At 46.5% G+C, this 27,182-nt stretch overlaps 2 protein-coding genes across 3 annotated transcripts; both read left to right on the top strand.

Moving 5' to 3' along the window:
- Positions 1-586: 586 nt before the first annotated feature.
- Positions 587-22,124, top strand: LOC144703485 (phox (PX) domain-containing protein). 2 transcript variants are annotated; one of them, XM_078575653.1, is made up of 17 exons: positions 587-716; positions 788-943; positions 1,739-2,126; positions 2,226-2,403; positions 2,660-2,799; positions 2,869-3,116; positions 3,219-3,958; positions 4,039-4,139; positions 14,676-14,820; positions 20,137-20,205; positions 20,279-20,324; positions 20,442-20,683; positions 20,752-20,831; positions 20,909-21,044; positions 21,514-21,679; positions 21,748-21,830; positions 21,914-22,124. In XM_078575653.1, the coding sequence occupies exons 2-17, from the start codon at positions 841-843 to the stop codon at positions 22,037-22,039; spliced, it is 2,991 nt and encodes a 996-aa protein (XP_078431779.1). In that variant the 5' UTR covers positions 587-716; positions 788-840; the 3' UTR covers positions 22,040-22,124. The 2 variants fall into 2 exon arrangements, with proteins under 2 accessions (XP_078431779.1, XP_078431778.1); XM_078575652.1 differs by having other exon boundaries at positions 20,412-20,683.
- Positions 22,093-25,276, top strand: LOC144703486 (thermosome subunit gamma). The gene is made up of 5 exons (XM_078575654.1): positions 22,093-22,625; positions 22,713-22,750; positions 23,158-23,428; positions 23,703-23,986; positions 24,715-25,276. Exons 1-5 carry the CDS (start codon positions 22,248-22,250, stop codon positions 25,136-25,138), a joined length of 1,395 nt encoding a protein of 464 aa, XP_078431780.1. The 5' UTR covers positions 22,093-22,247; the 3' UTR covers positions 25,139-25,276.
- Positions 25,277-27,182: the final 1,906 nt, after the last annotated feature.

The raw sequence follows: 27,182 nt of genomic DNA, 5'->3' as shown, positions 1-27,182 counted from the left end.
TGAATATTTAGAACACATCTAAAGTACTACCTATCTCCGTATTACAATCTCATCATAATTCATTAAGTTCGATCACATATTCATACACTTCATTATAAGCATCACGCATGCACTATAATGAATATAATTTATTTATGGACATGGAACGAGATATGGAATGTGTGATTGGCTTTCTAGTCATATATATTTCCATCATAAGAGCACATCAATGTAGTCATATTCTATGAGGGTTGTTGTTCATGGAGAGCTGCAAACAATTAAAAATTCACTTTACTAAAATATAACATAGCATGCCTCCGATGCCAGGAGCTAGTTCATAGAGAGCTGAAAAAAGTTACATTTATTTACAAAATAATATGTCAAAACATTCCTCAGATTTTTTAGAAAAGATGAATAAACCAAACTCGCAGATAATAAGAGGGTATTTTTAGTGTCACTTTATTAGGCAACCATTCAAATCTTATTTTTAAGTCTCCCTTCTTCGAATTTTCCTTTATAATAGTGGGCCCGGGAGTGTAATATAATTGACTACGCAGCATATTTAAGTAAAATTGATATCGAGCTACGTTGGGGAGGTAGGCGAATGGGGGGGGGGGGGGGCAGAAGGAGGAGAGAAGGGGGGGAAGTTTAGAGAGGGGGCCTGTGGCAGTTACCAGTGGCCTGCGATAGTTGCTTCGCGGTTTGAAAAACCGCTGGAATTTCACGAATGATCACTGGTCTGGATTCGTCGCTCTTCGTTTTTGTTCATCTCTTGATCTTATTTTGGCTGATTCTGTGTTTTTTTTAGGTGAGTATCCATTTCCTCTGTGGATCACTCTTTGATTTTGGAAGGCGGATTCGATGTGGACTGATCGCAAGACTGTGCGGGAAGTCGCAGATGAGGCCAAGAAGCGCGTTGTTTTGGTGCTCCTCTGCGTCTTTGGGATTTCCTACTTGATGTCTTGTAAGCTATTTGATGCTCAGGCTCGGACACGCACTCTCTATCTATCTCATGTTTTTGTAATGTATGCTTCACGAAACTCGAGTTATGCCTGATCTTAAATTGCTCGATTAATCGACTGTCCAATTGAGATGAAAGTAGATTCTGCTAAACGAAATTTCTGATTCTTTGTCAAATTTGCCAACATTTATGCTCCGGAGCATAAAAAAGTGATCTAGCTTTTTTGTGAATTTTTTTTATCTGATTTTTTTTTTCTGTTTCATCGATTGGCTGCAAACATTACGGAAGGTCTTTCTTTCCTGTTGCCCTCGTATCATTTTGGTTGTTGTTCTTCGTTATCTATCGATGGTTCAAAAACTCATGGCTCAAAGATGTCGCGTAACACTCCTTCGGGTAGTTTTCTATCCCCATCCAACTAGTTATGATCCTGGGAATCTTTAGCTATTTCCTAATTGTGTATGTTTTCTTAATTCCATTTCTAGAGGCACAAACTTATGCAATGTACGATGTCCATATTTTATTATGTTCTGAGAATCTTCGATGCCTTAATTAACCTAGAATTGTGAAAAGAATGATTGGAATAGCAATTTGATCCTATTAAGATTATCTTTTTTCTGATTCCCCAATGATAATGTGCAAAACTCTGTTTCAACGGCGGATTTTGTTCTTAGTTTTTTGGAAGAGAACTTCCTCGTGTATCTTGAGAAGATTTATTTTTACGCTACGTGTGTCTTTTATGGATTCAATCTAATGAATCCCTCAATCTCTTTTAATGATTTTTTTCATAAAATATTTCAGTGACAAGCTCCTCAGTCTGGGTGAATCTGCCGGCTGCTGCTTGTTTGATCATCCTCTTACGTTACATATCACTTGACCTTGAAGTTCGAAAAAGGTCTTCCTTTAGTAATAAATCACCACCTGTTTCTCTAGAGAGGACTACTGTCAATCTACCCACTGTTTCAGTGGACAAATTGAGCTGGAGGAGAAAAGTGGATTCTCCTGTCGTTGAAGCAGCCATCAATCAACTCACCCGCCATCTAATTTCTGAATGGGTGACAGATCTTTGGTACAGCAAGATAACACCCGACAATGATGGCCCCGAGGAATTAGTACTTATCATGAACAATGTTTGGGGAGAAGTTTCATCTCGTGCAAGAGATGTAAACCTCATAAATCTGCTAACCAGGTATGAATTTGTCATGTCTCTTTAGTTTTGATTAACTTAATTATATTCTCCCTGGAAATTTTCTCACATTTCTTTGTATTATTAAATCTCCTCTTCTAGGGATGTTATAAATCTCATTTGCAATAGTCTGGAGCTCTATCGATCAACTCAGGCAAAAATTGGAATAAGCAAGTCGGGAAAAGTCTCTTCTGAACATCGAGATGCACAAATCATACTTGCCTTAGCTTCAGATAAAAAATTGCACCCAGCTTTAGTCTCTGCTGAAGATGAATACAAGGTCAAATTTTATCTTCACCATCAAAACTTCAGTAATTCGTCCAGCTTCCCTCTCTATCCCTTGGACCAAAGTACGTTCAAGGTTAAATATTTTTCAATTTAACCTGATGACGGAAAGAGGAGCCAATGAGTTTTTGTAATATGATCCAACTGGCTTTATTCTGCATAACCGCTAGATAATAATATCGTTATTGCTTTAAATTTTTTTTTGGTTCGTTTGCTTTGATATGACTAACATATGCTTTTACTTTAATCAGGTTCTGCAGCATTTGATTTCTGGGTTGCTTTGTTTGACATTCAAGGCTGAAGATTTGAACTGTGCTTATTTCCGCTATACAGTTCGAGAGCTTCTTGCCTGTGCTGTAGTCCGGCCACTCCTGAACATGGCTAATCCAAGGTAGTGTTATGCCAATTTATCTATTGCCATATATTTTCCTTTTTTTATCTTGAATTTCTTAATTTACAGGTTTATCAATGAGAAAATTGAATCAGCAGTCAATTCTTTTTCAAAAATAACTCATGATACCAGTCCAGGGGAAGATATATCATCACCCGGGCTATCAAAGACACTGGTTGAAAACTCATCTGGACTACCACAAAGTTCAAAGCGTGGTGTTGAACTTCTGCAAATGAAACCCAATAATTCTTCTGCACTTAATGACTCTAGGCATCATCAGTACTCCAACAAAGAAACAGATATATATTTACCCAAAGGTACTGAATTTTGGATTCCGATTCAGTTGATGGTTGTCCTTTTTCTTACGATCACCAAGATTTATTCTGATTCATAGTTAATAATGTTTCCATTTTCTACAGATTCTTCAAAAGTTGATGAGGGAAATGCTGCTCAAACTGAATGGGGGCCTATGTTAGATATAATTTCTGCAAGAAGGAGCCGAGCTCTTGCACCAGAGCATTTTGATAACATGTGGACTCGGGGACGGGATTACAGTGGAAATGAAGGCGTAAGTAACAATAAAACCAAGACCATGGGGAAAAATAATTGTAAATTAAATCATTCACAAGAACCCCATGAGGGCAACGGGAACACAGAGAGGATTTCTAATTCCTTGTCTCGGGAAATCTTTGAGCCAAAGGTTAATCAGGCAGACTCTGAATTAGACAGTGAAGACTCATATCAAACTGATGATGACGATGGAAATCATGTCACAGGACTTGACTCTCCTGTCACCATGGTATGGGATAGCAAAACCAAGAGGAACTCCGATGTTTCACGCATCAGGCATCCTCTTGAGAGCTTTGAATTGAGTTCGTCAAAGAGAAATGGTAAGAGTCGCAGTCATCATCTCAAGATAGCAAGGTCTCATTCGGGAAGGAAAAGATTGAGGACCGTTGGTCAGAAGATTTCGACCAGGATTGATGTTGAAAGAGCTTCCTCATTGTCGGATGGTAGGGGTGACTTAAAAACCTTAATGAAAGACAGCCTGAGTACAGGGTCCGCTGCTACATCATTTTATGCTGAAAATAGGAGACGATCCTCAAACTCTGGTGAAATCTCTCTGATGGATGATTCCTTTCTGAAACTTAAATCTGAGGTAGGCTGGAATTCAGGACCAACATGGAACATGTCTTTGGAAGTATCGATATGTGATTAGAAAGTGGTTTCTTTTTTCAGGTATTGGGTGCAAATATTGTGAAAAGTGGTTGGGAAACATTTGCAGTTTATTCCATAGCAGTTACAGATGCAGGGAATAATAGCTGGTCCATCAAAAGGAGGTATTCTGATAGCCAACTTCTGATCATGATACTTCAAATCTTGGCAGTCTATTGAGGAAACATTTGCAATTTCTTTGGACGATGCATTGTGTTGATCTGAGTATTACATGTCTTTATTTTCTCTCTCTTATTAGCCCATTAAGGGCCCTCTCTAGTCAGCCCATTAGGGCTTCCTATAAAACCCTGTAATCTCTTTCATTTGCTATCAAGAATAGTTCTTTTCTTGTTTACATGGTATCAGAGCCCTAACCCTAACCCTAATCTGGGTTTCCTTGGCTCGACCTTGCGCTCCGATCTTCGGCGGTTCTCACGACCGCCTGATCTCGCGCTCCGGTCTCGCCGTCGCCCGGGCCTCCCAGCGCTGCCGTGCTCTGACATCCACCGCCCCAGCGTTTCCGCCGGCGCCCGCTGCCCCAGCCCGCGCCGCCTCGCTCGCCCGCTCGCGCGCCCGGCGATCGACGCCCTGGCGCCCGCCATCCCGGCGACCGCTGCCCGGCACCCGCCCGTCCCGCCGTCCCAGCGCCGCCGCCCCGCGCCCGACGCCCCGGCGCCCGACGCCCCGGCACCCGCCATCCCGCTCCCACTGCCCCAGCTCCCGGCTGCCCCGGCGCCCGACGCCTCGGCGCTGCAGTCTCGGCCGCTGCTCCGGCGCCTGACCGTGGTCTACTCTGCTTTCATCATGACGAACCTGGTTGAAGCCTGCACTCTACTGTCACGCCAGACTCGACGCCGGTATCTACGCCACATGCATCTGCGGTGCCTCTCGAGCCCGGAATTGGTCGCCCTCCTCTGGACCATCCTCTTTGCCTCGGATGCCTCCAGATGGTATGTTTACTGGATTCAATCTCCTGCAATGGCGCCAGACGCCCAGATAACTTTAAAAGGGCGCCTCATGCGCCATCTTCTAGAAGACGGACCTTCCCGGACCGATCCCAAGTATTATAACTGGCTGGACTTTGAGGGGGTAGTTCATCGTTGGCTCTTGGACAGTATTTCACCTAGTGTTAAAGGTGAATTCATGTCTCTAGAGTCGGCTCGGGCGGTCTGGGAAGCGGCACTTGAGAGCCACTCCAAGAAGCACAACATTGCGACTCTGTACGAATTGGTACATCGGGCCGCTAACCTGCGTCAAGGGGACCGGTCTATCATGGAGTACAGTACGGAGCTCATTTTGTTGTAGAATGAAATTGACTACTACATGCCGCCCGACCCCCATTCGGTGGACCGCCAATATACTCTTCAACTTCGGGTTTTCCAGTTTCTTATGGGACTGAACCCGGAATATGAAGTTGTACGGGCTCAGCTTATTCATCGGGAGACTGGTCCTACCTTCAAGGATGCGCTCCACAGTGTGCGAGTTGAAGAATCCCGCTTTCAGCAGGCCCAGAACTCGGCTTCGGCACTTGTTACTCATTCCTCTTCGTCTGCACGCCCATCGTCGACTCCACCACCCGGCTCTTTGCCACGTGGTCCGACGGCTCGGACGGAGGATTCTCCAAAGGGTGATCCTTCGCTGTTTTGCAATTACTGCAAGAAGCGAGGTCACTCTAAGGAGATGTGCTACAAGCTTCAACGGAAACGCGCACAACCGAGCAACCTTGCTGCAGCCGCCTCGTCCGTGCCCCCCCGGGTCAAGTGCCTATGCTGTACGGTCTTCTCCCGACTAGTGCCTCGCCCGCTAGCTTCACTCCGGAAGAGATGGAGCGTCTACGCCGCTTGCTTGATCCTCCAGTCGTGGGCTCATGCTCCTTGGCCCACGCAGGTATGTCCACCAGTCTTCCCACACCTACATCCCCTCCTGGCCATTCTTTTTCCTCTTCCACTTGGCTTCTTGATTCCGGTGCCACCGCCCACATGACCCCAAATCCTCGAGCCTTTCAAACTTATGCACCAGTTTCTGGCTCCTCCAAAGTTAAAACAGCCTCCGGCGATCTTCTCACCGTGGCGGGTATTGGTCGTGTGGCCCTTTCCTCTTCTATGCATCTATCTAAAGTTCTTCATGTTCCTCGCCTTACTCATCATCTTCTTTCCCTATCTAGCCTTGTTCGCGACTTGAAACAAGACCTTACCTTCTCTCCTAATTCATGTTTTTATCGTGATAAGGTGTTGGGGAGGACGATTTCCATTGCTGAGGAGCATGAGGGGCTCTATCTTGTTCGTCCCTTGTTCGAGTTCTCTTGCTTTTGCTGCTGCAGTTTCCCTTCGGCTTACCACGGCGCTTTGTGGCTTCTTCATCGACGCCTCGGCCATCCTTCTTTGCTACTCTTTATCGTCTCTTTCCTAAACTCTTTCAAGGCCATTCTGTGGACCGCTTTGTTTGTACTGCTTGTCGAATTGCCAAACATCATCGCATCACGCATCCTATCTCGCCTTCTCATTCTTCGACCCCATTCTCCTTATTCACACCGATGTGTGGGGCCTTCCTATTCATAGTACTTCCGGTTCTCGGTGGTTATGCGTCTTTATTGACGACGCTACTCGATTCACGTGGGCAGATTTCTGGTAGAACAAATCGTAGATATCTCGTGCCATTCCTCAATTTTACTCCCTTATCCAAACTCAATTCTCGAGATCCATTCGCCGCCCGCTCCGACAATGCTAAAGACTACGTTAACACCACGTTAAGCACCTTCTTCCAAGACAAAGGCATTATCCATGAGACTTCTTGTCCCTATACACCACAGCAAAATGGCATTGCCGAAAGAAAATTCCGTCACATCTTTGAAATGACTCGGAGCCTTCTCTTCCATATGCATGTGCCCAAGTATTTTTGGGGGGAAGCCGTCTCCACCGCCATCCCTCTTCTTAATCGCCTTCCATCTCGAGTGCTTGACCACTCCCCTCCCATTGACCGTCTTCAGCATTACTTTCCAACTCTCTCCCCCCGAACTCATCTCACTCCTCGTGTATCTGGATGTGTATGCTATGCGCCCAACCACCAACTTGGTCGTGATAAACTGGATCCCCGTGCTATCAAGTGTGTGTTTGTTGGCTATTCTTCCACCCAAAAAGGCTATTTATGCTATCATCCACCCTCTCGTCGGTTCGTCGTCACCAAAGATGCCACGTTTGATGAATTGCTTCCCTACTATTCCTCCTCCTCTCCTGAACCCTCATCGTCCCCATCTCCCTCCGATCCACTCGAATTCCTCATCCTCGTCCCTCGTCCCTCTTCACCGGCCCCGCCCGACGTGTCTCCGCCTGTTGCTCCTCCAGCAATTGTGCCTCCCGACCCGCCTCCGGCCGCCGTCTCAGTCCCTCCTGTGGAGCCTGTTAGTGAGAGGCCTCTCCTAGTGGGTCATGTTCTATAAACCCACTAGGCTCCCTCACTTATCACTAACTCATATTCTCTCCTCTCTCTCTCCTAGGGTATATATACCCCTCCTCATGTACATTCTAGTTAAGGAATTCATTTCCTCTCCTTCCTCCAAGCCCTAGCATGGAGTTCAACATGGTATCAGAGCCAAGCTCTTGATCCCCATCTCTAGCCCTAAGCCAAAGGGCTTCTTCTTCTTCTTCTTCTTCTTCTTCTTCTTCTTCTTCACCATCACCTCTCAATCTTCTCCTTGCTCGCACGCGAGCAGCGCCGCGACGCAGCAGCCGCCGCGAGCAGCCGCCGCAGTAGCCGCCGCGAGCAGCCGCCCGCAGCAGCCACCCGCGAGCAGCGCCGCCAGCAGCGCCGCAGCAGCCGCCCGCGAGCGCCGCGCCGCAAGCCGCCGCCAGCAGCCGCCGCGAGCAGCGCCGACGAGCGCCCGCCGCAAGCCGCCGGCAAGCAGCCGCCGCGAGCAGCGCACGAGCAGCGCAGCCGCCGCAGCAGCCGCCGCGAGCAGCGCCGCGAGCAGCGCCGCGACGGAGCGCCGCCGCAAGCCGCCGCCGCAAGCCGCCGCCGCCGCTCGCAGCCGCCGCAGCCGCGAGCAGCGCCCGCGAGCAGCGCCGCACGGAGCGCTCGCAAGCCGCCCGCAAGCAACCGTTTCCCGTGTTCGACCGTGTTCGGTTCTTCGCTCGCTGCCGCTGCTGCTGTTTGCCGTCATGTCGACTACCTCAGCATGGGCAGTGATCCGTCGCATCCACCGCCCGACGCCAACCCAAGCAGATTTCACCGCGCTGACTTTGCCCGGAACTCCGTCGCCGAAAATCGGTGCTCCTCTCCTCCGCCCGGATAACGCCGCCTCAGTGCTCGAACTTGATGTCGTGGCTGAAGTTCGCCGAGTACACTCGCGCGCCGTCGCTCCAGAAACATCTCACCGCCAGCCTCCCGCCACGGACCCGCATTTCCTGGCTCGGAGTGCCGAGCAGCATTGCCCACTCGGCTCTTGACTCACACTCTCTCGGAGGTCTATGACAAGTTCCTCCACCGACGACTCCGCTGGAGATCTGGGAGCACGCTGCCGCCATCGCGGGCATGATGCTGATGACTGGAAGATCTTTACTTTGGCCGAGCGGCGAGTGTACTCCGACATGGCACCATGTCCATTATGGACTATAGCCTTGCCCACCAAGCCCCGTGGGCGCGAGGTGGACTATTACATGCTGGTGGGGATCCGATTGCGCCGACCGCCATGCTCTCAAGCTCCGCCATGTCATTTCTCAACAAGCTGAATCCGAATATGCGGATGTCGCGCCGGCTCTTCACTCCTGCACTTCTTCCGGACTTCGGCGGTCTGGTTAAGGAGTTGACGGAGGTTGAAAGCAGCTCGCCGCCAACGCCCGCTGCTGGACCTGCTCGCCGAGTCCCCGGCGAGTGCTGCCTCCTGTCCCGCCCTACGGAGCAACCTCCTTGCTGCCCAAGCCTTCTTCGCTCTCGGCACCGTGGTTTGCTCACCGCGGCAAGCCGAATCATCTTGAGGCCCGTGCATCAAGAAATTTTTGGACAGTACCCGGATCCGGAGGTCGCCTCGCCGCCATCAGCTCCCGCCTCGCTGCCTCGCCGGTCCCGCAAAGCCAGAGCCCATCTTGCCCAGGCACCGCCCTGCCGCCTCTCTAGCTCCAGCCATCCAGCCATGACTAATGACCAGCTGATCGCCGAACTTGCCCGCCTCAGCTCCCAGCTGGCTGCCCTGCAGACCGGGTCTTCTTCGCAGCCTACCGTGGCTCACTTCAGTGATTTCGGTGCGCTCTTCCTTCCCAAGTCAGATCAGTGGTATTGTGGACACTCGCCCTCCAAGCTCCTTCGCTTCGGATACCACCGGGTGCTTGATATCGGGCCACAGAGCATATGACCCCGCTCAACCACCGGTTTCTGTCCCACGAGCGCACCTTGGTGGTCGAGCTGTCCACATGGCGGGTGGGGACGACTTCGCGTGACTGGTATCGGGTCGATCCATGTGGATGGCCTTGGTATCATTCACAACGCCCTTCATGTTCCGCCCTTCAGACCTTACTTATGTCACCGCAGCACTGGCCGATGCGGTCCATTGCTCGCTCCACATTCAGTCTGATGGGATCTTTTGACTGACAAGGTGGGGAAGACTTTGCGAATTAGGCGCTCGGATGGCCTATCGCTGTTGGACGAGAGGGGCGGTCGGGGACCGGTGCAGCGGTGCTTGTTGACGGTCGAGACCAGCGCGGCAGCGCTTCTACTCACTCACCAGCGGCTCGGGCATCCGCTTTCCATGTTTTGAAAAGACTTTTTCCGACATTGTGTACTGGCTTGGACCTCTTCTGTTGTTTGTGATGCATGCAAACTGGCGAAGCATCGCCGGGCCTCCTTCCTCCGTCGACTTCTCACGGTGATGTTCCTTATATCGCATTCATAGCGATGTATGGGGTCCGTCGCGACAGGCCAGCCTGAAGGGACACCGGTGGTTCTTGATCTTTGTTGATGAGGCCACCCGTTACACGTGGACCTACTTGTTGCCGCCCAAGAGCGCCGCCTCCTCGACTGTTCAAGCCTTCTGCACCATGCTTCGACTCAGTTTGGCCGGACTATTCAGCGGTTCCGGTCCGACAATGCGCTGGACTACGCCAACCAGGAGTTGACCTCGTATTTCACCGCCCATGGGATTCTCCACGAGGCGCCTTGCGTGGCGACGCCGAGCAGAATGGCCTTGCCGAGCGGCGTATTGGGTATGTCACGCCGACTGCCCGCACTCTCCTGCTGGACTACCACGCCCCGTGTGGACTTATTGGGGAAGCCGCTCGACGAGTACTCATCTCATCAACCGCTGCCCACCCCGACCCTCCAGTTCAGCCTCCGCTTGACCGGTTGTCGGCTGCCTTTCCCGCCGCGCAGCTCCGCACTCACCTTCTTCCCGCGTCTTTGGCTGCACGGCATATGTTCATGACACGACGCCTCCCCGCCGGCTGGATGCCCGGCGCCAAATGCGTCTTTGTTGGCTACTCTTCGCCTTCAGAAAGGGTATAAATGCTTTCATCCTCTTCTCGCCGGTTTTTCGCCTCCGCCAATGTCACCTTCTCTGAATTTCAACCCTTCTTCTCCCACATCTCCTCCGGCCCCCTTGGAGCCGGATCTGGTTCTGGAGCCCGCTGCTCCTTTCCTCCCACCGCTGCCTCCTCCCACAGTCGTTCCACCTCTTCTTCTCCTCCACCGGTCGGCCTTCCTTCCTCACCCATTGCGCCTACTCCATTATCTTCCTCCCCGAATCCTCGCCTCCGCCTCCTCCCCGTCTGCTGAGTCCTCGCCTTCCTCTCTTCCGCCAGCCATTTCCGAGTCGTCTTCTTCTCCTGCTGACGATGACTCCTGACTTGCCTATCGCTATGCGTAAAGGGGTCCGCCAGTGCACCCGCACTTCTTTACCCTCTCTCACTATCGCTCCTTCGCCAGGTTGAGTACTCCCTACCGCCTGTTTTGACCCGCGACGACTCTGTCTTCGTTCCACGCCGCTTAACCGATGCTATCGCTTGTCCTCATTGGAAAGCGCGATGGATGAGGAGATGCGCGCTTGCTCAAAACCACACGTGGGATGTGGTTCCTCTCCACCCGGAAGACGGCCGCCTCTTGCAAGTGGGTTCACACTTCAGCACAACGCCGATGGCTTTGGAACGCCGCAAATCGCGCTCGTGGCTCGTGGCTTCACTCAGTCTTACGGCCGACTACTTCGAGACGCTTTCCCGGTCGCAAGATGGACACCGCCCGCCTCCTCGGCGCTGGCCGCCATCATGGGTGGTTGATTCGCCAGTTCGACGTTAAGAACGCCTTCCTTCATGGCGATCTTACCGAGGAGGTCTACATGCATCATCCTCCGGCTACCCTCTCGGCCTCCGGGGACCGTCACGATCGGAAGTCCTTGTATGGACTGAAGCAGTCACCGCGATGTGGTTCGCCGCTTCAGCTCCGTCATGCGCGCCGGCGGTACACCTAGAGCAATGGGGAAGCCACTCTTCTTCCGTCACGGCCCGCCGGGTCGCTATCCTGGTCGCTTATGTGGACGACATCCTGATCACCGGGTCGGACATCGCCGGCTTCACGCCTCAGCCGCTCCCTTGCCCGCGAAGTTCGAGATCAAGGCCCTTGGTCAGCTCCGGTACTTCTTGGGGCTCGAGGTGGCCTACTCGCTCGTGGTATCTTCATCAGCCAGCAGAAATATACGGTGGACCTGCTGACTTTGACGGGTATGATCGATCGTGTGCTCGCGTGAAGACCCCATCGACCCCAACGCAAGTTGGGCGCCGGGGTGACTCTCCACCGGTCAGCACCCATCAATATCAGCAGTTGGTGGGGAAACTTCTATCCGACCCACACGCCCCCGACATCAGCTATGCAGTTAGCCTTCTCGCCAGTTCATGCATGCTCCGCATGAGATTCATCGTCAGCAGCTCACCGGTGCTCGCACCTGAAGGGCTGTCCCGGAAGGGTTTACTCTTCCCGAGCTCAGAGCCGATCAGAAGGTATATACAGACGCTGACTATGCAGGCTCGACAGGACTACCAGTCTACCACCGGTCTTTGCATCTTTGTCTTCGGGGCCTTGTGAGCTGGAAAAGCAGCAAGCAGGATCGTGTCTCCGCTCGAGTGCAGAGGCGAATACCGGCACTTGCGGATGGGGCCTCGAGGCTCGGTGGATTCACGGGTGCTCCGCGAACTTCGGCCGAGTACACCCGTCCGATCCACTTTATTGTGACAACAAATCGGCTATTGCCTTGGCTCAAAATCCGCCAGACGGGTCGCATCAAGCACATGGAGATCAACCGCTACTTCTTCAAGGAGCGGATGGACGAGGGCTTGTTCGACTTGTCTTTCGCGGCCGCCATCCGACCAGGCGGCCGATGTTCTCACGAAGGGATTATCAAATCCTCTCCTTGTTCGTGCTACCTCCAAGCTTGGCATGGATGACATCCATACCTCGCTTGCGGGGGGCTGTTAGTGAGAGGCCTCTCCTAGTGGGTCATGTTCTATAAACCCACTAGGCTCCCTCACTTATCACTAACTCATATTCTCTCCTCTCTCTCTCCTAGGGTATATATACCCCTCCTCATGTACATTCTAGTTAAGGAATTCATTTCCTCTCCTTCCTCCAAGCCCTAGCATGGAGTTCAACAGAGCCTCCTCCAGTATCTGCTCCTGCGCTCGACCCTTCTGCTGCACCTTCTTCGATTCCTCCGCTCCCTATCAGTTGCTGCCCGCCTGAAAAACGCTATGGTATTACCCTTGCTCGTCGCAAGCCTCGGCTTCCTTCTTCGTCTCCTGCTGCCCCGTCTACCTCAACCTCCACTCCTCCTGCCACCTCCTCATTAGCCGTGCTGCCCTCTTCCCGTTCCTCTCCCCTCTATCCGTTGGCGGAATCTATCTCCTCTCATCGCCTCTCACCCTCTTATCATGTCCTTCTCACCTCCCTTGATGCCACTTCCCTTCCCAAGACGGTGGACATTGCCCTTTCATTTCCGCATTGGCGTCAGGCCATGGCGGAAGAACTTCAGGCTCTTGCTCACAATGAAACATGGGATCTGGTTCCTCTGCCGGCCGGGAAGCATCTCGTGGGTAGCCGTTGGGTGTATGCTGTGAAGCATAATTCTGACGGTTCTATTGAGCGCCACAAAGTCCGGGTTGTGGCACAAGGGTTCACTCAGAAACATGGCATTGATTATCAGGAGACCTTTGCTCCCGTCGCCAAGCTGAATAGTGTGCGGATCTTATTGGCCCTTGCTGCGGATCGGGGCTGGATTTTGCAACAATATGATGTGAAGAATGCTTTTCTGCATGGAGAGTTGACTGAGGAGATCTACATGGCATTACCTCCTGGCTACACTTCCTTAGTGCCATCGTCTCCGCAGTCTGTTGTCCGTCGCTGAAGAAAGCATTATATGGCTTGAAGCAATCTCCTCGTGCCTGGTTTGGTCGTTTCACGACGGCCATGCAGCGTCGTGGATACCGTCAGTGTAATGGTGATCACACCTTTTCTACCGCCATTCCACGCCAGGGGAGTCGCTATTCTTCTTGTGTGGATGACATCATTATTACGGTGATGATACGACGACCATTACTGAGCTGGCTATGTATCTCTCGTCGGAATTTGCTATTCGCCATCTTGGCCCGTTGAGGTACTTTCTTGGCATAGAGGTGGCCTATTCTTCCAGCGGGATCTTTATTTGTCAGAGAAAGTATACGGTGGACCTTCTCTGTGAGCTTGGAAAGGAGGACGCCAAGCCTGCTTCGACACCGATTGATGCGAACCATCGACTTGGTGCCGATGCGGATGAGGAGCTTGCTGAGCCTGGCCCATATAGAAGACTTGTGGGAAAACTACTTTATCTCACCCACACTCGCCCGGACATTGCATATTCAGTGGGTGTTCTGAGTCAGTTCATGCAGACTCCTCGCATGAGCCATTTTCATGCTGCTCATCGTCTCCTCCGTTTCCTGAAGGGCACCATTGGCCGTGGATTATTGTTTCGTCGCCATACCAGCCTGCGTCTTGAAGTCTACACCGACGCAGATTATGTCGGCTCTGTGGTTGATCGTCGGTCCACATCTGGGTATTGCACCTTCTTGGGCGGCAATCTGATTACTTGGAGGAGCAAGAAGCAGAAAGTGGTCTCTCGATCGAGTGCTGAAGCGGAGTTCCGTGCCCTTGCGCATGGTCTGTGTGAAGCACTTTGGATTACCCAGCTTCTTCGTGAGCTACGGTGTCCAGTTCCCTCTCCTGTCCAGCTGTTCTGCGACAACAAATCGGCGATTAGCATTGCTCATGACCCCGTTCAGCATGACCGTACAAAGCACATCGAGATCGATCGCCATTTCATCAAAGAGAAGCTTGAATCGGGAGATTTTTGCACGCCTTATGTTCCGTCCGCTGAACAGCTTGCAGATATCTTCACCAAAGGGCTTCATGCCCCTAGGTTTGAGGAGCTCTGTTCCAAGCTGGGTGTGGATAACATCCACGCTCCAGCTTGAGGGCGAGTGTTGATCTGAGTATTACATGTCTTTATTTTCTCTCTCTTGTTAGCCCATTAAGGGCCCTCTCTAGTAGCCCATTAGGGCTTCCTATAAAACCCTGTAATCTCTTTCATTTGCTATCAAGAATTGTTCTTTTCTTGTTTACACATTGTATTAATTTGATCATTTTTCTGTCTGCACCAGGTTTCGGCATTTTGAAGAGTTACATCGCCGTCTAAAAGAGTTTTCAGAGTATAATCTGCACCTTCCTCCGAAGCATTTCCTTTCTTCAGGTTTAGACATCCCTGTTATTCATGAGAGGTGCAAACTGCTTGACAAATACCTCAAGGTGCTTGAAAATTCCATGCCTTGACTTCTTTTATCCCATAACATGATTTATTGTGAAATTAGGTTCGAGAGTCTCACCAAAATTGTTTATCGCATGCTGCTGCCAACTCTTTACAGACGATTGCAAAAGTGAGATTATTGAGTGATAGGATCCTAGAGAGGATCCTCAACCTATCTAGGGGTAGTTTTGTCATGTTAGCCCACAGGGGCATTTTAGTCATTTGTCTGTTATGCATTTCCTTTAAATAGGGATGCCCTTCCTTGAGGAGGGAAGGGAAGAAATAAGAAGAATAATGAAGTAGTGCCTTGTCTCCCCTCTCCTCGTCTAGGCCTGGTCTCCCTCTCTCCATCTACGATCCCCGTTCTCGTGATCATTTCTTCTTCACCGCATCTCCAGGCGGCTCATCCCGGGCCGATCTCTACCCCCTCTGCTCGGCCTCCTCTCCGATCCTTCCCGTTTCTCCTCTCTACCCCGGGAACTTCTACCTTACCTTGTCCTCCAAACTCCTTCCGATATGAACCTAGACCAAGGTTCGTATCATTGAGAAATTATCAAAGGCTTGATACTCATGATAGTTTATAATTTCACCTTTGAGGTTTCTTCCAAGGTTAACAGTACTAGATAACATAAACACCGAATACTTTTGTGGTCTGATGTGTTTGAGTTTCATTTCTTTGGCTGAAATGATTAAATTAGCAGTTGTGCATGATATTAACTCTTTGATACGTCATTTTCCAAGAAGTTTCGGTGACGCCTTTATAAAAAAGCCTGATAGACCAAGTCACACGTGTGGGGTCACATGTGACTTCAACTCCAAGAGGCTATAAATAAGGAACAAGGAGGGAGGGAGTTTCGGGGTTTTTTTCAAGAATTCGTTACTAGATACAGTCGTTGAGACTGAAGGCTGGGAGTGGGAGTGTCTGCAACCAAAAGAGGGAGGGAGGATCGCAAAGTTCTTCTCTCACCTGTTCTCTTTCTACATTTCTCTTTGTTCTTCTCATCTCTCACTGATCTCTCCATAAACTGAGGTTGGCCTGACACTGATCTACCTTTTGCTTGGGAAGTATCAGAGCATTGAAGGATTATCTTCTTGAAGTTGTTTTAATCATTGAGTTACGATATCTCGTCATATCGGAGTCAACCAATGCAGGCCCGCTTTTCCCATTTGTTAGCCGATGCCCTATTTCCTATTTCCCTATTTCTCTATTTCGAATTTCCTATTTCTCTCTTTCTATTTCTTACTATTTCCTGTTTCTCTCATTACTGGGCCTGGCCCATTACGAATGTAACTGTTACTGGATCTGTATTTATACAGATCCTGCAAGTTAATGAGAATAGGCTTTTTGTCTTCCTCTTCTTCCAAACCCTAGCCGCCAGGAGTGAGAGAGGGAGATTACAGGTTCCAGAAGGGATCCTGACACCATGAAATGTTATTAATTTTTTAATGAGAGGTATTCTGCGAGCTTGGAGAAGTTCCTTGGTCCGTATACCCTAAACATATATCCTTACAAATGCAATTCTAATGCCAAAACATCCTTCCAGGTCCTGTTACGGACTGCGACACATCCATCGCACCTGGCATTTGATTTCTATCAATCTGGCACCTGGCATTGTGATTTTTTTTTTCACATTATACCATTTTCTAGCAAATTCCCAAGTCTCAGGAGAAATATGTAAATTCTAACATGTGTTTTGGTATTTTAAAGAAGTATTATCAGAAACCCTCTTTCCTCACCAACTTGCAAAGGAGAAACAAAGCAACCGACAAGGCCAAACCATAAAAAATAATTGTCTTTTGTACTGAGGGGTAGGCATGAAGTCCCGCAAAAAAATAGTCTGAGTAAGTATTTTCTCTCTTGTATTTTTTAGCATGATAAGGAAAGCAGGAGATTCATCATGAACCCTTGTCCCCATCCATTTCTTCTCTCAGTTTTTATGTGGGAGATTCAGTAATGGAATATGATCCATAGACAGCAGTCCAAAAAAATACTCAGGGAGAAAAGTTCCATTACGTGCCCAGAAGTTAATTCCGAATTCACCTTGTGACCAAGAACCACAGGGAATGCGTCTTTTGATCTTTCTCTTAGGGATGACGTCCCCAAAATCTCCTTAGTCTCTCTTTAACCTTCGCTGCTGGGGCCTCTTCATCCCCCATGTCCTGTTTGAGAATATCCTACCCCAACCCCGTCCCTTTGCAGGCCTGCCTTTATTGTGTGCTTACTGCCACACCCTAGTAATAGCCAGTACAGTCGTTATGATTATACAGTGTCACATGCGTCCACACATGCTGCGCTGGTTCCTCTTCTTATTCTTTCTAATGCAACAGATCATCTGTATCATATCAGATTATTGGTCTTAACTGGTTTCACAAGATTATTCTAATGGCTGCTACAGAGGATGATATCCCTCTATCTCAAGCTATTGGTAAGAAAATGGAGGGCATTGATATGTAGTATCTACACACTAGGGCCAGTAATCTGTTACAGTCCCCATGAAACAATATGCAAGGAATAAGCGACGTAAGGGAAATATAGGAGGGGGAGTGTCACGTGCGATAGCACGTGACAATTAAAGAATTTGTGAATAACTTCCCATGTGGATGGGAAGTATAAACAAAGGGAAATGCGAATAAAGAAGGGGACATTTTCTGGCTTTGAGAGGATACACAAGGGAGCTCAGCTGCATTCGGTGGGATCTCTGCGAGTGGAGTCTTAATAAGGAGGATTATCGGTGATTGGGAAGTGTTGGAGGATTATTGTCCTGGCAGAGATATAAAGCGGTGAATCAAGTAAGAGATTTCTTCTTGAAAACTACATTTGAATCCGTGGGACGATAACATAATCGCAGGACTGGATGCAAGGAGTTATTTCACGAGCTTAAGTGGAAAGCAGAAAAAGCGAAGATCAACGATGGAGAAACATGGAGAAGGATCCATTGTGGTTCAACACAAAGATGGAGAAGCATTGACTTTGGGTAATGTTCTCTACATACCCAAATTTGGTCCAACATCCCAAATCTTGGACAGCTTGAAGGGTAATGTTTGCAAGAACTCAACGGAAGATGGCATGCTCAAGATTCACAATCAGGAAGCAACACTCATCGACGGAGTAATGAAGAACAGCAGGACCTCATTGCAATATGAGAACTGGACCACCAAGTAAATGTATGTTTTCATTTGATGGCTCATCATGTTCTGAAATACAGTGTGCAAAGGACGAGATGGCTAAGAGTGATGGAGGTACCAAGAACGAAGCCAAGGCAACTGGAACGACAGTGAAGCTCTCCAACAAGAAAAGGAAAAGGAGGAGACATTTTGAATATTCAAAATATTCAAATTATTTTGAAAAGGAAAAGCCATTATACTCAAAATATTCAAAATACCTCTTCCTTCTCCTTTTCTCGTTGGAGATCTTCACTGTGGCTCCGATTGCCTTAGCAGGGTATATTCAATTCACAACACAAATATATTCTCAATCTTCTAGGGGAGAGCAAGAAGAGGGGGTGCAAACCCTATCCTGTGCCTATTGATCCCAATCTAAGGATAGGGCTTTGTGAAGATGAGCCCTTTGTTGACAAAGGACAATATCAGAGGCTTTGGGAAGCTTATTTACTTGTACGATACAAGACCTGATATTGCATTGACAAGTGGGCTGTTCGGTATGTTCCTGAACAGCTTTTAAAAGCCCCATCTAAATGTCACCTATAAGGTCTTGGCATATTCGAAGGGGTCTGTAGGTCACGAGATATGTTATTACTGCCAGAGGGAATAGACGTGGAAGTATATACCGATGTTGATTGGACTGGCTCAGCCAATGGTAGGTTTACATCAGGCTATTCCACATTCTTGGGAGCAAGTGAATGTAATTACTAGGAGGAGTAACAAACAGTCAGAGATCTCATTGGCCAGTGCCGAGACTGAGTATAGAGGGTTGGTCAATGGTATCAGTGAGACTTTGTGGATCCAAGGTACTCTCGCACAGCTTGGAATGAAGCAAATAAGTCAAAGGTTATATACTATGATGGAAAATCTACAATTGATATTGCCCATAGTCCAGTTCTACGTAACAGGACAAAGTACATTAAGCTAAACAAAAATTGGATCAGGGAGAAAATTCATCAAGTCAGCTGATCATACAGCTGATATCTTTACTGAAGGATTGGTGAGGTCATTCTTCAACCGGCTGCTGGACAAGCTGGGAATCAGGAGCATCTATTCATCAGCTTTAGGGGGTGTCAGCAGAAAATCTCCTTCAACCTATTTCTTCTTTATTCTGGCTTTGTGGCAATGCGCCCTTTATTACAAAGTTTCCCTCTCTTATTTTGCTACTGGTCCAAATAAGCCCAGGGCCCAGATTGTAACCTATGGAGTGGACTACCTGGTAAGATTTGATTTTGTCTTCTCTTCCACAAACCCTAATACGTTCTTGTCTCGCTAACAATATGTCCATTGCCAGGCACACCAACGACTGGAGGAGGTCGTTGACAGTGTCCAAGTTACTCTATTACTCTGCTTATTCCTTATTTTATCGTTATCTCCCTGTAACATCTATTAATATATGACAGTTATATCTGTGGTCGTGATTAGGATCTGAGGATCTGAACCCAAAATGTATCATAAAATCGGTCACATGTCCTAATGAATGAAATGTATGCTTCTCTAGGTCATGCTTCATCTGCTACCTCTCTCGATCGTCTACCTTAATTGATCTTAACTTCAGATTTTCTCCAGCTGCCATCACTTTCTAATGTAAAAAACCCACTAGTACCGTATCAGAATCTTAGTCTTTACTGGTTTCACCAAGGAAACCTGGATTGGGAAGTGGATTTCCCTCTGACTCAAAAACTATTAAACATCCTGTAGCTCTCATAACCCTAAATCAATGTGGGAGAGACGAGGAATACATGAATGTATCACCTTGACCTAAAAGAAGGGTAATGTATTTGGTGAGACCCGATAACCCATTCTCAAGTTACAGACAGTCCGATAAGGGCTCATCAGAAAAATAAATTTCTAAAGAACATGTACATCAACAAGGAAAGAGAGATAAATTATATGCCCTGGCTGACAAAAACTGTGAATGATAACGTTTTAATTAACCTGATTATTTAGAGTATTTGAAGCTGTGTTTATGCTCCAATCAATAATCATTTGTATTTTGTAAGAATCCAATGGATTATCATTTTTCCCGCATAAAAGTAAAATCTCGATAAAGAGCTGAGTGCGCTTCTACATTTTCTGCTAGTGTATGTTTTATCCTTGTCCCTTACTGGTTGGTTCATTAAAGTAGTCATCAAACGTGATATTTTTGTTTTCAGATGCTTCTTGGAATACCAACATTGTCTGGATCAATCGAGGTTTGGGATTTTCTCAGTGTTGATTCCCAGGTGCCTTATCTTTTACCTTTCAATGGAGTTTCATCCATTTCTTATAAAGGCAACTGACGGTTCTTCATCGCAGACCTACATATTCTCAGATTCATTTTCAATCGTTCAGACCCTTTCAGGTTATCATACTTCCTTCGATTATATTCCATATTCCAGTAAATTAATTCCAAAAATTTTCTGCATTTTCATGTTCCTTATCTTTGTAGTTGATCTGGGCTATAAACGGTACGATATAGGAGATGGTGAAAAGATCAAGGAGCAGATCACAAATATGAATCTTCATCTGACCAGAGATCAGTCAAAAACAAAAAGAAATGATTATTCTGTGTCAGAAAAAGTCTCAAACAGGAACAAAACCAATCCAAATGCCCAACCTCAATTGAGCGATCCCTCTACGTCAAGTCAAAGTACAAACGGTCAACCAGAAAATTTACTCTCTTCTACGGAGGCTGTCACAGATCCAACTCTCCCAATAGAGGTGACTATCTTCAATTTTATTTTTATTAATTTTCTCTCTACCCAACCGATCAGTCGATCTTTGTCCAGTGGATTCCTCCGAATCTGAGCACCCCGATACTGGACTTGGTTGACGTGGTCTTCCAGCTTAATGACGGAGGGTGGATCAGGTGATCTGCTGGAACACACATCTCACCCTTAGCAACTCTGATTGATAGATAATGTTCCCCAATTCTATATGTTACAGGAGGCAGGTTTTTTGGATAGCCAAGCAGGTTTTACAGCTGGGCATGGGAGATGCACTTGACGACTGGCTTATGCACAAGATTCAGCTGCTGAGGACAGGATCTTTTGTGGCGTCCATTGTATACCGCATCGAGCAGGTCTGCTTCTTTTTATCTTGTGGAGTCGCCTTTTATGACTATTGGACAACTCACTCCTTTACTTTTCTTCTTGTTCTTTGCCATAACGCCATAACGCCTATTCTAGGTGAGTTGGTAGAGGAATTCCAAATTCTTACTATGATGAGAACATCTAAGCCGTGTTTTAAATCCAGTTTATCCTTTTTTTGAAGCGTAAGGTCACCTTAGAATTAACGAGTATTACACAAAGACTAGTGGATGATTTTTCCTTAAATATACATCTTAAATATTGAAAAGTAGGGAAGGACTTCGCCACAAGAAAAATCATACCAGATAGTTAGAATTTTCCCTTGTGGACTGACTGGGTAAGGTTACATTACCTCCTTCGGAACCTCAGGTTTTGACCAACTCCTGCCTTTGTACATCAGCTGACACTACCATAAGTGCCTCCTTTATTTTCAATTTTCAAATAATATATTTATTTTTCTAGATACTCTGGCCGGACGGAATTTTCCTGACCAGACACCCGAGCCGGAGGCGGCCAACTCCGGCTCCGTCCCCAATGGGCGGCCGCGGTCAACGACAGAACTCATTGACTGACGAGCAGCAAAGGGAAGCTGCCCGCCGGGCCGAGTTCGTCCACGATCTCATCATCGGTAAGGAGAAAAATCTCGCCACTAATGTCGCAAGTGACACGTCAACGGTGTGTATTTTTTGGCTGCAGATAAAGCCCCGGCAGCACTTGTGAGGCTCATCGGCAGAAAGGAATACGAACAGTGCGCCAACGACGTCTATTCCTTTCTCCAGGCGAGTTGACCTGGTCAAAGTCAACGCCTTTCAATCGAAGAAGACATTTTTTGCTGATGGTCTTCGTTGACTTTGCTACGCAGTCGTCGGTTTTCTTGAAGCAGTTGGCCTTCGAGCTTCTGGAGCTTCTTCTGGTCGCGACGTTCCCCGAGCTGGACCAAGTAGTCAGAGAAATTCACCAAGGCAAGCATCTCATCCCGGTCAGTTAAAAAAAAAAAAGAAAAAACACCCATTTCCTGGAAACGCCAAATATTCGTTTTAAAACCTGAGAAATGATAAAATCGTTGGGAAAAATATCGCGATTGAGATGTGATGCGTGTGCCCTCAAAACAGTCCACGTAGGCAGATTTCTTGCAGTCTCTCGTCTTTCTTCTCTTCTTCGTCTCTGCCCGGGAAGGGAAGAGAAGAGGGGAAGAGATGGCTTGGGGGCCTGTTGCCGCCTTGTCTTCGGGCTTCGCGGGGATCTGCCACGCGTCGAGCTCTGATTCGTTGCAGGTTGACGGCGTTTCCTCCCGGTGGCGGCATCTCCGAGTCTCCGTGAGATTTCACGGCGGCCCGATTCACCGCCGCCGGCTCTTGCAATCGCCGTCGGCTTTTCCCAACTTTTTATCTGCTGCTGCCCCGTCGGTGGATGAAGGAGCCGCGGATCAGTTCTTGGATGATAATTCCATATCGGATTTTATGCGGTTTCGGAGACGCCAAGGGGATGGCGATGATGGAGTTGGCGAATTGCAGACCGCCGTTGTTAGCTTCCGCAAGAGATTCCCCTGGTCGCTTCTCCGGCCTTTCCTTCAGGTGCCTAGTTTTTTCCCTCTTGATTTTGCTCTTTTATGGTTTTGGCGACTCAAGGGATAATTCGTTGTCGAAATTGGCTTGGTGCAGGTGGATTTGGTGTCCACGATCCACATTGGGGATAAGGAGTAAGTGTTCCGGGATCAGTCTTTATTTCCTTTCCTTGCTCTTGCAGTCTACGTTTCTATCCCAAGTCGCAGTGATTATGTTGTCTTATTCGGTAAAGTGATCCTCTTTGTTGTTAACGTATTGTTTATTTTAGTTATTAGTTAGGGTCCACTATTAAAATGCTTAGTTCTCAATCATATAATTAAACTGCCGCAAAGTATTATTGTTGTCGACCAGTTTTGTTATTTCAAACTTCTGAGGTATTCCAAATTTATCTCCAGATTCTTTTTATTACTTCACGCGATGTCCCGAAACCACCAAATTTGGTTTCGTTTGGCCAGAACACAAAATCTTATCCAATTTTCATAAGTTACTTTCATTATTGCCATCGAACCTACGTCAATAAATTAGCGGCTGTAATTTCTAGGTACTTTGAGACGTTGCAAAAGGAGCTTGAATCATATGATTGTGTTCTTTACGAGATGGTAGCAAGCAGGGAGACCTTGGAGAACAAGAAAAACCAGGCAACTCCGAAGAAGTTAAAAACCTCTCGTTCTAAAGGTTTGAATATCATTGGATTTATACAGCGGCAGATGGCTCAGATCCTCTCGCTCGACTTCCAGTTAGACTGCCTTGACTATCAGGATGGCTCCTGGTCGAATGCAGACCTCGACTATGAGACATTCAAGTCACTCCAGGTATCCAAATACTAAGGGAAACGAAAACTTATCTGCAAAAATGAGGTCTAAATGACCTCCATTTCAAATATTTTGCTTATTTTATGGTAGATAATTTTAATTATATCCAAGTCACTCTAGGTACCCAAAAACTGAGCTAAATGAAAAACTATCTGCTAAAATGAACTCTGAATTCCCACCAATCCAAATATTTTATTTTCTTTTATGGTGGTTAATTTTATTTCAGTGACATGTCCCAAAATTAGGAATAATTCCTTCATTTTTATTCCTACAGCTGGAGAGGGGCGAAAGTTTCTTCACATTCGCCAGAGACATGACTGTCCGATCTACTAAAGCCCTGGTGCAGCCCTCCATTCCAGAAAATCTTGATCCATGGAGATCCAAACTTCTCTGGGCTTCCCGGGTCCTTCCCATGCCTTTGCTCGGTCTTGTCCTCATTGGCAGCGTCTGTACACCGGCAGAATCCAAAGCTACTGAGTACCCAGAGCTGGAAGCGCTTTCTAGACTGGATTTTGGAGCTGCCATGAAGATCTTCTTGGCCAGGCGTCTCACTTCTGAGTAAGTTTCCTAAGAACCAGAAGCGAACCCCTAGCTACCTTGGTCAGTGCATTGTTAGGAGATTATTAGTAGTCTTTATTGATGGCTGTTAGAACCTGAAGAGCATCTAGGGATTGGCAGAAGTCAGGATGCAAGCGCCTACCACTGTGCTAAAATGTGTTGCTGTTAGTAACGGCTCTACCTCTCCTCTGAAAATTTTCCTGGCAGGGTGATGTCTTCAACATTTCACCTTCCTCTAAGGCTCAGTGTGTTGTTTCCTAGCTAAAGATATTACTAGAAGTGATAGTCAATAAATTTGGATGTAATAATTTTCAATTGAAAAAACATTAAAATAGAAAATATATTTTCTTAATGTGGGATTAATAGTTGTTTGCTCGGATGAATTTTCATACGTAGTCTAAAACAGTACGCATTTTAATACTGGATTATTATTTTATCCTATTCACTTTAGTATAGAAAGTTTATTTTTCATTGTCGTCTAAAACAGAGTTAGGAGACACGAATGACAACCATTTGAGCCTGACTAAATGAGTAGTATAATCTATGAACATATTGAATCTGGGCTCTGATACCATGTCTAGATTTAAGCGTCTACTACAATGCTTAACAACAGCCGCTAAGGATAGGTTTAGTTTCGGCAGAGAAGTTTCTATCTTTGTTCTTGAATTGAATTGAATTGTGCTGTTGAGCCTGGTTGTCTGATGTTTAATCTGTTTTGTTCTCTCCAGGTTCAAAGCTATAACATCGACCATTGAAGAGAGGTCAGTGATCATTGGAGAGAGAAACAGAGTGGCCACAGAAGCTCTAAAAGAGGCAATTGCAAATGGGAATAACAAGATTGCAGTACTCTATGGTGGCGGGCACATGCCGGATTTGGGAAGGCGACTAAAAGACGAGTTCAACATGGTCCCTTGCAATGTCCACTGGGTCACAGCATGGGCCATAAAAAACAAGAAGGTCAACGACCGCTCTATCCCGTTCCTTCGAACCCTCGCCAACATCTCGGGATGGCCCTTGAACAGGTACCAGACCCTTGCTCTCCTCATTTTCTCCTCTTTCCTTGCTATAGATCTCTGGTTATGGGAGCTTTTCTTCGGTTCTGTCGTTAACTGGGCCTCCTGGGCTGCCTCAGAAATCAATATCCCACTGTGACCTCTATTAGTTAACTATATCAAAGTTAAAACCGGGATGCCCATGATGATTATCAGATCCTGGACAATGTGTAGATATAATCATTTCATTTTTTCGCCCATCGCGAATGCGGCGGATATACCATCTTTGTTGCTGCAATCATCAGGCACATGAATTTCAACGGATTGTTTCATAAGATTTAGTTTATATAATATAAAGGTATTTCTGCTATGATTTCCATCTGATTTGTCTCTCGAAGCATGGAAATCATGGCGGACATACCTTTATCCTAATTATTTAAATGCGACTTATGATGTCATTCTTGATCCTTGTTGACAACTGAACAGAGGATATCATTCAATGGGAGAATTCTCTTTATATATCCCAGCATACAGTTTTAGATTGTGAAATATTTATTTTTTGCTTTAGAATTGAGAAGAGTTATATAATTGAAAAAAGTATCATAAATCAGCTGCTGATATCGAGATTATGTCTGCGTGCAAACAACATAAACTCCAAAATTTTACTTTCAATGCGTATTTTGATAAGAACGTTGGTTGAATCTACATGCCGTAAGTGAAATTAAAATCAAAATAATGCTCCGCAAGAGGATAGAAAAAATAATGGGAAAAAGCTATTGATAAATGGTTAAGGTTTGAGAGAAAATTGCCATTTGCGGTTTGCTGGTAGTGACTGATTCTAGTGAAAGCTTACTGGTGGTGCTTGAAGTTCCTCATGATGACTTCTAATGGGTATCCTGTGTAAGCCGCATCTGGAACTCTTAAGCTTTTCATGATGTTCTTCCCTCATCTTTAGTAGCAAGTCATATGATCTCACTAGCCTCACCAGGTTTACAACTATCACAGAATAGGTGAACTTGTCAGTTTACGGTTTATGTGTAAGTTCCTGGTTGCCATGGCAGTAGGCTTCTAGTTGTTCTGGCTGGCTGTGATAGTAGATAACTTTTAATTGGTTTCTATGATCATCCCAGCATTCTTGTAACATCTCTCTCTCTAGAAAATGTTTAGCCAATTATGGCTTGGAATGTGATCTGCTGGTCAAGTAAGATCCTAAAGGTTTCCTAGAAAACTTCGATGGCGTATAAAGCCAGATTGAAGAATTTCCACCTTTAATTTGAACACTCAGAAGGTAAAAAGTTAGAGGTTAGACAAATTGAAAACCTGTCAATGGATGGAATCACTTGAATGAATTCATGAATGTTTGAGAACCACTTGCAAGATAAAGCCCCCTTGCTATATCAATAACCAACAGGTTTGATCGTCTACGTCTAGCACAAATCTGGTAGTTGAAACATTACCTCTAGCACTACAAGATAAAAAGCTACATAAAGACCAAAAGTAATAAATTGACCTTACCACTTTGTAAGAAAAATTATTCATGTATTAGAGTCAAATCCATGGTGAATTTTACATTAAACATTGATCAACCACAATTATAATTTGACCACCTACTGTTTGTGAGTTCATATTAAACTAGGTCCGTTATGTCAGGTTAGATATAAAACAGACCTGAATTTCCATGTAATTGGGAAGTCCACTAACTATTAACATATGAAAGTCAAGCATGTAATTTATATAACTTTTTATGAGTGTTGATTATACAATTTTTATTTTTTTTGATTAATTATGAAGTTAAATGTCATTAAATTAAATTTGTAAATATTTTTATTCATCAGATGGTTTTTTAATACTTGAATAGAAATTTTATGATGTCAAATGCTGCCATGAATCTGAATTATTCAGTAAATATGTCTCTTTAGCCATTTGTGCATTTATTTGATAATCAGCAGTTATGGTAGGCGCACAGTGAGTGTGTGACACTACCCTGGCAGCAACAAGTAATTGGCTGGGCTTGCAATGCTACAACGTGCAACTATAGTTGAATGAGGACCATGTGATAACATCAATGGACTTGCAGTGACAAGTAAGGGTGTGCAGTGATCCTACAAAAATGATAAACCAAATTTGGCGTAGAAATATGATCATTGTGAGTAATTAATTTCATAAAAAATGATACTTTCTTCATGTAGTAAGGTGCAATGGTT

The sequence above is a fragment of the Wolffia australiana genome, chromosome 5 (assembly GCF_029677425.1).
Source record: "Wolffia australiana isolate 7733 chromosome 5, ASM2967742v1".
NCBI classification, from domain to species: domain Eukaryota; kingdom Viridiplantae; phylum Streptophyta; class Magnoliopsida; order Alismatales; family Araceae; genus Wolffia; species Wolffia australiana.
The sequence above is the reverse complement of the archived record's forward strand: the minus strand, read 5'-3'. Positions and strand labels throughout refer to the sequence as shown.

What these genes read in the sequence shown, in the direction of transcription:
- LOC144703485 (XM_078575652.1), top strand. Translation starts at nt 841, where the DNA reads ATGTGGACTGATCGCAAGACTGTGCGGGAAGTCGCAGATGAGGCCAAG. An exon ending in CTCATAAATCTGCTAACCAG is followed by an intron (nt 2,127 to 2,225) that starts GTATGAATTTGT and finishes CTCCTCTTCTAG; the next exon opens with GGATGTTATAAATCTCATTT. An exon ending in TTCTGAAACTTAAATCTGAG is followed by an intron (nt 3,959 to 4,038) that starts GTAGGCTGGAAT and finishes TTCTTTTTTCAG; the next exon opens with GTATTGGGTGCAAATATTGT.
- LOC144703486 (XM_078575654.1), top strand. Translation starts at nt 22,248, where the DNA reads ATGGCTTGGGGGCCTGTTGCCGCCTTGTCTTCGGGCTTCGCGGGGATC. An exon ending in TTCTCCGGCCTTTCCTTCAG is followed by an intron (nt 22,626 to 22,712) that starts GTGCCTAGTTTT and finishes GGCTTGGTGCAG; the next exon opens with GTGGATTTGGTGTCCACGAT. An exon ending in AGACATTCAAGTCACTCCAG is followed by an intron (nt 23,429 to 23,702) that starts GTATCCAAATAC and finishes TTATTCCTACAG; the next exon opens with CTGGAGAGGGGCGAAAGTTT.